At 47.7% G+C, this 11,562-nt stretch overlaps 1 protein-coding gene across 1 annotated transcript; it reads left to right on the top strand.

Annotated features, from left to right (window-relative positions):
• Window positions 1–2,974: 2,974 nt before the first annotated feature.
• Window positions 2,975–10,830, top strand: riok2 (RIO kinase 2 (yeast)). Its single transcript, NM_001173574.1, is given in 10 exon segments — window positions 2,975–3,118; window positions 3,299–3,437; window positions 3,617–3,733; window positions 5,643–5,818; window positions 5,991–6,079; window positions 6,278–6,469; window positions 6,582–6,674; window positions 7,810–8,271; window positions 10,248–10,347; window positions 10,453–10,830. Coding segments are annotated over 10 exon segments (1,596 nt in total). The 5' UTR covers window positions 2,975–3,052; the 3' UTR covers window positions 10,615–10,830.
• Window positions 10,831–11,562: the final 732 nt, after the last annotated feature.

The following is an 11,562-nucleotide window of genomic DNA, read 5'->3' as shown; positions in this document are numbered from 1 at the left end:
ACCACTTGCTGAACCACAGAATGTTAAATAAACCAGCAGAGGAATTCCACTAAGTCAACACAGCCTGGGGATGAGTGCTCAGTGTGTGTGTGTGTGTGTGTGTGTGTGTGTGTGTGTGTGTGTGTGTGTGTGTATAGAACTGAGAACAGAAATGTGCCTGTAGGGCAGTGAGGTAAACACACACACAAGCTCTGTTTAGATTCTACCTCTCTCACACTTTCTTTCTCTCACACTCACTCACAAACACGACTGCCTCTGTTTAGATCCTACCTGCCCATGGAATGCTCAGAATCCTGCGGCCATGGCAACAGAACACCGCCTGTAAATCTCTGTTTAACACCCTCACACACACACACACACACACACACACAGACACAAGTGATTTTAGAATGGAATGTGTGTCAATGCCCAGTGAAAACTCTTTCACAGCCCAGTGTTCTGAATTCAACATTGAGTGTTTCACTGTACTATTCACCATTGAGAGATCATAATAAATAGAAAAACAACCTTTTAAGTCTAAAGTTAGGGCGATCAAAAGTATACCGAGCACCACAGCCCTAACTTCAACGATATAGCCTATGCTAGCTAGACTGCTGTGAGAGTCAAAGCCTGCAGTGCACACCCTGGGTTTCCAGGACCACGATATATTGATATTTATGCAGAGACTGAAAAAGCCAACAGTGGTGCTTTGTGCCACAGACAGACTTGATTTGTGCCCGTGATGATTAGCGACACGTACTAACTTTGAGCACTAGATGGCGGTAGATAGCAACGAACGCTGTGGCAAAAATAGTTTTTACCTGTTCAAAGTTCTAGGAAGTTCGGGTTGTAGACAAACTTTGAGAATGAATGCCAACAGGCCTGGTTAACTAGCGACCGTTATAGTAAATACATGTATTACTCTGTAAAATCCTGTGGTTATAGAGATTATTCATTTAATTGTGTGATACTGACAGTACTGAGATTGAGAACCACATGGCTATCCTCTATGGGCTAGGTGGGACCTACGTAACAGCCACTTGCAGCGTGTGGCGCGATTTTCAAAACCTTAAAAATCCTATTACTTCAATTTCTCAAACATATGACTATTTTACAGCTATTTAAAGACAAGACTCTCGTTAATCTAACCACACTGTCCGATTTCAAAAAGGCTTTACAACGAAAGCAAAACATTAGATTATGTCAGCAGAGTACCAAGCCAGAAATAATCAGACACCCATTTTTCAAGCCAGCATATAATGTCACCAAAACCCAGAAGACAGCTAAATGCAGCACTCACCTTTGATGATCTTCATCAGATGACAACCCTAGGACATTATGTTATACAATACATGCATGTTTTGTTCAATCAAGTTCATATTTATATCAAAAACCAGCTTTTTACATTAGCATGTGACGTTCAGAACTAGCATACCCCCGCAAACTTCCGGGGAATTCGCTAACATTTTACTAAATTACTCACGATAAACGTTCACAAAAAGCATAACAATTATTTTAAGAATTATAGATACAGACCTCCTCTATGCACTCGATATGTCCGATTTTAAAATAGCTTTTTGGTGAAAGCACATTTTGCAATATTCTAAGTACATAGCCCAGGCATCACGGGCTCGCTATTTAGACACCCGGCATGTTTAGCACTCACCATAATCATATTTACTATTATAAAAGTTTGATTACCTTTTGTTGTCTTCGTCAGAATGCACACCCAGGACTGCTACTTCAATAACAAATGTTGGTTTGGTCCAAAATAATCCATCGTTATATCCGAATAGCGGCGTTTTGTTCGTGCGTTCCAGACACTATCCGAAATGGTAAAGAAGTGTCGCGCGCATGGCGCAATTCGTGACAATAAAATTCTAAATATTCCATTACCGTACTTCGAAGCATGTCAACCGCTGTTTAAAATCAATTTTTACGCCATTTTTCTCGTAGAAAAGCGATAATATTCCGACAGGGGATCTCCTTTTCGGCAAACAGAGGAAAAAAATCACAAAGGCGGGGGCGGTCGGGGTCACGCGTATAAGCCCAGTGTCCCTTGATCGGCCACTTGAGAAAGGCGATAATGTGTTTCAGCCTGGGGCTGGGATGACGACATTCTGTTTTTTCCCGGGCTCTGAGCGCCTATGGACGACGTGGGAAGTGTCACGTTAGAGCAGAGATCCTTAGTAAATGATAGAGATGGAAAAGAAGTTCAAGAAATGGTCAGACAGGCCACTTCCTGTAAAGGAATCTCTCAGGTTTTGACCTGCCATTTGAGTTCTGTTATACTCACAGACACCATTCAAACAGTTTTAGAAACTTTAGGGTGTTTTCTATCCATATGTAATAAGTATATGCATATTCTAGTTACTGGGTAGGAGTGGTAACCAGATTAAATCGGGTATGTTTTTTATCCAGCCGTGTCAATACTGCCCCCTAGCCCTAACAGGCTATTCTACTAATCCTGCTTACCTTTGTTGAATGCCTGATGTACACTAGAGTACCCTATGAAGTCTATTAATAAATACCGATGGTAACTGTATTGTAAATCAACCTGGGCAGGTTGCTAGCAAGCTTCTCTCTTGACGGCTGTCTCTATGAACAATCAACAACCGTGTTGCAAACGTGCGTGTCTCCTAATGTACTATAGAAATCAATGAATAGATATGCAAATAAAATATATGAACATAAGCGACAATAGATTTTAGACCGTTCTAGAATGACGTCTACAGCGCCAACAGATTGTCCTGTCTGAGATATAGAGACAATACAACACCTTCTCACAACTTATTTACAGGTGAGTAACTGCATTTATTCGAACATGAATGGCAATCTATGAATATGAAATTATATTGAAAGCTGTTCTTTGTTTTTGCCTTGTTTTTATGTCGTTTGTGTACAATATATAAAATAAAAACTTTAACCACTAGTAGGACGTGACGTAGTATTAGACGAACGTAACGTCTTCTATATTTTACTTCCGGGTTGCACATGCGTTTACAACAGAATGCGTAGTATCTCAGCAAATTAACACAATATTCAAGGGCTTAGAACACATTACAGTGGTAATATGGGCAAATTAAATGTTGTAGTTTTGAGGTATCTGTCCAGAGATGACTTCCGTGTCCTCACAGCGGTAAGTAGATGTCCTGTTAGTGTTTTTATATTTTAATGACGCCCTCGGGCCGTGGTGGACAGTAATAGTGCGTACTGTACACGGTACATCGTGCCCCACTCGAGCAGTTCTCTGGCCATCAATCGTTACTTAAAGTGTTATTGGTCATATTGGTTTGTAACGGACTGTTGCTACCTGCAGGTTGAGATGGGGATGAAAAACCATGAGGTAGTTCCAGTCAGCCTCATATCCTCCATCGCCAGCCTGCGTCACGGAGGCTGCAACAAGATCCTTAGAGAGCTCGTCAAACACAAAATAGTGGCCTACGAGCGTACTAAGAGTAAGAACACTTATAATGCTTCGTTTAAACAGGTAGGGGTAATTCACCCTGAAATCAGTTTGCCACATATTTCCATTCCTCAAAACCTCAGTCTGTCACTACAGTATATGCATTATGGAGGAATCTATTAAGTGTGTGTGTGTGTGTGTGTGTGTGTGTGTGTGTGTGTTTGTTTCCAGTGGTACATGGCTACCGTCTGAACTATGGGGGCTATGACTACCTGGCTTTGAAGACGTTCTGCTCTAGAGAAATACTCCTTTCTGTCGGGAACCAGATGGGAGTTGGGAAAGAGTCAGGTAAGAACTGACCAAAAACATACACACTCGGGTTAGTACTAACCATCCACTCTGTCTCTCTAACACACACACACAGGTAACATACCTCACACACAACGAAGGTTACATAGGTAACCACGGTTATGTGAGCTATATGGATCTGTGGTTACATACGTAACCTTCGTTATGTTTCACTATATTGGATCACTCACAAAATATTGGTATACCCATACCAGATTTAGTCGGTGCTAGAGGGACCTGGCCAGCCAGCGAAGTCCCAGCTCTGGACCGAGACACAAGGGCCGTCAATGTGGAAGGGGGGTCCCGGCACAGTCTCCAGAAGGGGAGGCGACGCCCAGGACCACTGAACCAACCGCAGAGAGAGGTGCCACATTTACCCGATAGTACCTAGTAAAGGTGCAAGAGGAAGCCCAGCTGGCGCAGCACAGATCTCAGCGAGGCTCACTCCTCTCAGTAGAGACCAGGACGCAGCCACACCTCGTGTTGAATGTGCCACCACAGATCCCAGCACTGGCCTGCCAGCCAGGCGGTATACTGTCGTAATCATGTCCACGATCCAGTGAGAGAGCCTCTGCTTTGATAACCCAGCCCCCAGGACACTCACCATAGCAGACAAAGAGCTGGTCTGTTGTTCTCACAGACCGTGTCCGCTCCACAAAGGCAGGAAGTGCCCACACAGGGCACAGCATGCTGGAGGGAGGCCCAGACTTCCCTGCTAGTGCCGGGGGGGGTCGTAAGCAGACAGGACAAAGGGATGTTCACATGATTGTCTGACAGAACCTTCAGGAGGAATGAAGGGTTGGGGCAGAGAGATATACTCCTCCCACCGGGGTCCATCCGGTAGCACTCAGAACTTACCGAAAGAGCATGGAGCCCACCCACCCTCTTCATGGAAGTAATCGCTACCAAGAAAGCCACCTTCATAGAGAGGTGTTTCAGGGAGGCAGACTCCAACGGTTCGAAAGGCGGCTTTGCCAAAGCTGCCAAGACCACATCCAGATCCCAGCTCACCATTGAGCGGGTCCTAGCTGGACGCAGGTGACGAACCCCCTTCATAAACCTGGAGACCAAGGGATGGCGCCCCACTGGCCTGTCCATCCACCCCACATGGCAGGCAGATATAGTGGCCAAAGACCCTCTCAGTGTAGAGGCTGTCAAGCCCTCATCCAAGCCAGACTGCAGGTGGAGGACATAGTGCACCCCACATGACTCGGGCACCACCTCAATACCAGTACACCAAGAGCAGAACAACCGCCAGCGCAACTGGTATGCTGAGGTTGTAGCTGGTCACCTTGCTTCTGCATGGTGTTCCTTACACCCTCCTGTAGTCCTAACATGGACTATTGGTGCCGTTCAGTGGCCAAGCCCACAGACTGAGGTGGTGCGGCCTCGGATGCCACAGTGCCCTGGTCTCGGGCAGTTGCCACAGAGTTGTAGTGTAATGCTAACGAAACATGAGTACGACACCCCCCATGTGGAAGATCCAGATCAACCGCTCGCAGCGAGTGGAGCGCTCAAGAGGAGGGGCTGGCCATGTGGCCAGCTGCTCCAGGCTGCAAACAGCCAGTGAGTATACTTCCACGCAAGATATTACACTTACCAGTGACTTACCAAGTGAACTTCAGAAAGTTTGTACCATACGGACGTCCACCGAGAACGTGTCGCGGCCATGGGGTCTATATGTAGGGGCGGACCCCAGCCGTGACACGGGTCTACACGGGAGTAAATCTAAATCCTCACCTCAGATGTATCCCTCCGCCGCGGAGTGATACCAATATATTGGAGTGATCCAATATAGTGAAACATAACTCAGGCTTAAAGGTAATGTTGTTGGATTTGAGTCTGAGTTGAATCGGGTGTCTTCTCTAGAGGTAAGTGGTTTGTATATTGTGTGGTGTTCATCCTGTAGATATCTACATCGTGGCCAGTCCAGAGGGGGAGCAGTACGCGCTTAAGCTCCACAGGCTGGGGAGGACCTCCTTCAGGAACCTGAAGAACAAGAGGGACTACCACAAACACAGGAAGAACATGTCCTGGCTTTACCTCTCACGCCTCTCGGCCATGAAGGAGTACGCCTACATGAAGGTACTTGGCACCGACACTGTTCAGCGGCTTGCTTCTTCTGAAAAGAAGACTCAACCCTACTGTGAAGGGTGTATGGTGAAGTCCTGGTGACCATAGATGATAAGTTATTCAACTGCTTTATATCTATGCTGGTGACATAGTGTGTCTGACAGCTTTATGTCTCTCCTCTCAGGCCCTGTACGAACGAGGGTTTCCTGTCCCTAAGCCCATTGACTATAACAGACACGCTGTGGTTATGGAGCTCATCAATGGATATCCACTGTAAGTAAAATACACACACTCTTTCTGTTTCTCTGCCCATCTTTCTCTTCCATTTGTTTCTCTTTACATACCTACTTCTCTCTTTTTCTCTTGACAAACCTTTGTCTTTCTCTCGATCTTTCTGTCTCGCTTTCATCTCACGTGTGCGATTCTAGTCCTCTGATTGGCTGTTCTGTTTGTGGTCTGAATGATTGACAGCTGTCAGGTGCGTGAGCTGGAAGACCCGTCCTCCATGTACAATGATGTCATGGAGCTGATAGTGAAGCTGGCCAATCATGGCCTTATCCACGGTGACTTCAATGAGTTTAACCTGATGCTGGACGACCACGATCACGTGACCATGATCGACTTCCCCCAGATGGTGTCTACCACACACTTCAATGCAGAGTGGTGAGTCACGCACACACACACTCATACCCTGACACTGATGAGCACTGCACATGTAGAAAAGCACACCACACACACTCAAATACATAGAGAAACTTTCCTGTCTTGTCTACAGGTATTTTGACCGGGATGTCAAATGTATACGAGATTTCTTTGCCAAAAGATACAATTATGAGAGTGAGCTGTACCCAACCTTCAAAGACATCAGGTAATTCAGCATGTTTACTATTAGCTCGACCAGTGGGGCATTTGTCATAAGGGGAGGGAGGGGTGGTGGGGAGGGAGGGAGGGAGGTAGTGTGGTGGTGGTGGTGGGGAGGGAGGTAGTGTGGTGGTGGTGGTGGTGGTGGGTGGGAGGGAGGGAGGGAGTGTGGTGGTGGGGAGGGAGTGTGGTGGTGGGGAGGGAGTGTGGTGGTGGTGGGGAGGAAGGTAGTGTGGTGGTGGTGGGGAGGGAGGTAGTGTGGTGGTGGTGGGGAGGGAGGTAGTGTGGTGGTGGTGGGGAGTGAGGTAGTGTGGTGGTGGGGAGGGAGGTAGTGTGGTGGTGGTGGGGAGGGAGGGAGGGAGGGAGGTAGTGTGGTGGTGGGGAGTGAGGTAGTGTGGTGGTGGTGGGGAGGGAGGTAGTGTGGTGGTGGTGGGGAGGGAGGTAGTGGTGGTGGGAGGTTGTGGTGGGGAGGGAGGGAGGTAGTGTGGTGGGGTGGGAGGGAGGTAGTGTGGTGGTGGTGGGGAGGGAGGGAGGTAGTGTGGTGGTGGTGGGGAGGGAGGGAGGTAGTGTGGTGGTGGTGGGGAGGGAGGGAGGTAGTGTGGTGGTGGTGGGGAGGGAGGGAGGTAGTGTGGTGGTGGTGGGGAGGGAGGGAGGGAGGTAGTGTGGTGGTGGTGGGGAGGGAGGGAGGTGGTAGTGGTGGTGGTGGGGAGGGAGGGAGGTAGTGTGGTGGTGGGGGAGGAGGGAGGTAGTGTGGTGGTGGGGAGGGGGGTGGTGGTGGTGGGGGAGGTGGTGGTGGTGGTGGGAGGGGGTGGGGTGGTGGGGTGGTGGTGGTGGGTGGGGGAGGTAGTGTGGTGGTGGTGGTGGTGGGGAGGTAGTGTGGTGGTGCTGGGGAGGGAGGGAGTGTGGTAGTGGTGGGGAGGGAGGGAGTGTGGTGGTGGTGGGGAGGGAGTGTGGTGGTGGTGGGGAGGGAGGGAGTGTGGTGGTGGTGGTGGGGAGGGAGTGTGGTGGTGGTGGGGAGGGAGGGAGTGTGGTGGTGGTGGGAGGGAGGGAGGTAGTGTGGTGGTGGTGGGGAGGAGGGAGGGAGGTAGTGTGGTGGTGGGAGGGAGGGTGTGAATGTGACTCACCCTGTGTTTGTCCTCTAGACGTTCCGTTTCTCTGGACGTTGAGATCTCAGCCAGCGGCTTCACCAAAGACTTTGAGAGAGACGCAGCATTGCTTGATCCTAAAGGACCAGATGGAGAGGAGGAGGACGACGAAGAGGGAGAGGAGGATGACGAAGGAGAGGAAGAGGAGGATATGGAGAAGAGAATGGACATGGAGGAGTATAGGCATGCTATATTGGAACTGGAGGGGCTCAAAGTCAGTGACACAGAGACACACACTGAGACAGGAGACGAGGATGGACAGAGAGACCCAGGGAGAGGAGAACAGAGAGACCCAGGGAGAGGAGAACAGAGAGACCCAGGGAGAGGAGAACAGAGAGAGACTGATCCAGAGGCTGTTGTGATGGGTGGTCTTGATGAAGAGAGAGAAAAGGAGGAAGAGGATGTGTGTCCTGAGCTGGTCGACCTCTCCTCCTGCAACCGAGAGTTCAAACCTTTCAGGTACAGATCACACACGTCTCTTCACACACACACCTCCATGTCTCTTCACACACACACACACACACACCTCCACGTCGCTTCACACACACACCTCCACGTCGCTTCACACACACACCTCCACGTCTCTTCACACACGCACACCTCCACATTTCTTCACACACACGCACACCTCCACGTCTCTTCACACACACACACACCTCCACGTCTCTTCACACACACACACACCTCCACGTCTCTTCACACACACACACACCTCCACGTCTCTTCACACACACACCTCCATGTCTCTTTAAGTCTCCTGGAGAGTGTTAATGTACAGTTGAAGTCAGAAGTTTACATACACTTAGGTTGGAGTCATTAAAACTTGTTTTTCAACCACTCCACAAATGTCTTGTTAACAAACTATAGTTTTGGCAAGTCGATTAGGACATCTACTTTGTGCATGACACAAGTAATGTTTCCGAAAAATTGTTCACCGTATCACAATTCCAGTGGGTCAGAAGTTTACATACACTAAGTTGACTGTGCCTTTAAACAGCTTGGAAAATTCCATAAAATTATGTCATGGCTTTAGAAGCTTCTGATAGGCTAATTGACATCATTTGAGTCAATTGGAGGTGTACCTGCGGATGTATTTCAAGGCCTACCTTCAAACTCAGTGCCTCTTTGCTTGACATCATGGGAAAATCAAAAGAAATCAGCCAAGACCTCAGAAAAAAATTGTAGAGCTCCACAAGTCTGTTTCATCCTTGGGAGCAATTTCCAAATGCCTGAAGGTACCACGTTCATCTGTACAAACCATAGTACGCAAGTATAAACACCATGGGACCACGCAGCCGTCATACCACTCAGGAAGGAGACGCGTTCTGTCTGCTAGAGATGAATGTACTTTGGTGCGAAAAGCGCACATCAATCCCAGAACAACAGCAAAGGACCTTGTGAAGATGCTGGAGGAAACGGGTACAAAAGTATCTATATCCACAATAAGACGAGTCCCTATATCGACATAACCTGTAACCGCCATAAAAAAGCCAGACTGCGGTTTGCAACTGCACATGGGGACAAAGATTGTACTTTTCCTCTGGTCTGATGAAACAAAAATAGAACTGTTTGGTCATAATGACCATCGTTATGTTTAAAGGGAAAAAGGGGGAGGCTTGCAAGCAGAACACCACCATCCTAACCGTGAATCACGGGGGTGGCAGCATCATGTTGTGGGGGTGCTTTGCTGCAGGAGGGACTGGTGCACTTCACAAAATAGATGGCATCATGAGGAAGGGAAATTATGTGGATATATTGAAGCAACATCTCAAGACATCAGTCAGGAAGTTAAAGCTTGGTCGCAAATGGGTCTTCCAAATGGACAATGACCCCAAGCATACTTCCAAAGCTGTGGCAAAATGGCTTAAGGACAACAAAGTCAAGCTATTGGATTGGCCATCAAAGCCCTGACCTCAACCTATAGAAAATATGTGGGCAGAACTGAAAAAGCGTGCACGAGCAAGGAGGCCTACAAACCTGACTCAGTTACACCAGCTCTGTCAGGAGGAATGAGCCAAAATTCACCCAACTTATTGTGGGAAGCTTGTGGAAGGATACCAGAAACGTTTGACTCAAGTTAAACAATTTAAAGGCAATGCTACCAAATACTAATTCAGTGTATGTGAATTTCTGACCCACTGGGAATGTGATGAAAGAAATAAAAGCTGAAATAATCATTCTCTCTACTACTATTGACATTTCACATTCATAAAATTAAGTGGTGATCCTAACTGATCTAAGACAGGGAAGTTTTACTAGGATTAAATGTCAGGAATTGTGAAAACTGAGTTGAAATGTATTTGGTTAAGGTGTATGTAAACTTCCGACTTCAACTGTAAATGTCAATGTGTCATTCTCCACCACTAGAGCTACATCTGACATATGTTTCCTTTGCTTGGTGATCATGTTAAAGTCCAGTGATCTCTCCTCCACAGAGACTCAGACAGCCTGCTTCATGTGGTTGAACACAGCAGGAGGAGGACGGACAGTGAGGCTACCGCCGGCAGTGTAGGGAGCTGCTCTACTATACCACCGGTCAGTACACACACACACACACACCTCTCACATGATTAAACATGCACACACTGACACGGTCACTCACACGCAATCCTTCCACTAATGTATGTATTGTTGTTGTAGGAGGTGGTTCGTGCAAAGGTGCGGAGACAGCTTAGTAAGCAGCAGAAAGCAGCTCAGAGGAGACGGCTGATAAAGGGAGAATCTAACCTGGTCACTGCAGAGAGGAGAGAGAATCAGAGTAACATCAAATCTAGTCTAGAGACTGATGGCTTCTGGGGCTGAGAGGGACGTACGTGATGGAGTGCGTGTCAAGTGTGTGTGAGAACCTTGTCACGAGGACAACAGAACATGGCCTCTCTCCCAGTGACGAGCCCCCAGCGACGAGCCCCCAGCGACAAGCCCCCAGCGACAAGCCCCCAGCGACAAGCCCCCAGCGTTGGGTCATGTTTTGTATCTACTGCAGTTTGAATACTTTCAATAAAGACAACTTTAATATGATGACAATGAGTCCAGGTGTGTGTTCACTATATACAGTGTACAAAACATTAGGAACACCCAACTAATAATGAGTTGCACCCCTTTTTGCCCTCAGAACAGCCTCAATTTGTTGGGGCAAGAAAGCATTCCACAGGGATGCTGGCCCATGTTGACTCCAATGCTTCCCACAGTTGTCAAGTTGGCTGGATGTCCTTTGGGTGGTGGACCGTTCTTGATACACACTGGAAACTGTTGAGCATGAAAAACCCAGCAGCGTTGCAGTTCTTGACACACTCAAACCGGCACCTACTACCATACCCCATTCAAAGGCACTTAAATATTTTCACCCTTTGAATGGCACACACACAGTCCATGTCTCAATTGTCTCAAAGCTTAAAAATACTTTAATCTGTCTCCTCCCCTTGATCTGCACTGATTTGAAGTGGATTTAACAATAAGGGATCATAGCCTTCCCCTGGTCAGTCTGTGTTGAATGGGTGGCCATATTGCTTAAATCCTCCAAACAAATATTGATTTGTAGACAGAAATGGCTGGTAAAAGTCATGGATTGCCTAGAGAGTACTTTTCCAAGTGCTCGAGGTGCTTTACCTTGTGAAGAGAGTACTTGTGTCATTCACTGCAGAAGTCTTCAGAATGGTGTGTCAATGGTTGTCTTCTAGCAGTTCTCTCTGGCTGTGGAATGCAGTCGTGTGTGTGTGTGTGTGTGAGGGGGGCTGATTACTTGTGCTAAAC

This window comes from Salmo salar, chromosome ssa20 (genome assembly GCF_905237065.1).
Source record: "Salmo salar chromosome ssa20, Ssal_v3.1, whole genome shotgun sequence".
Lineage (NCBI taxonomy): Eukaryota > Metazoa > Chordata > Actinopteri > Salmoniformes > Salmonidae > Salmo > Salmo salar.
This window is presented reverse-complemented; position numbering and strand designations above follow the sequence as displayed.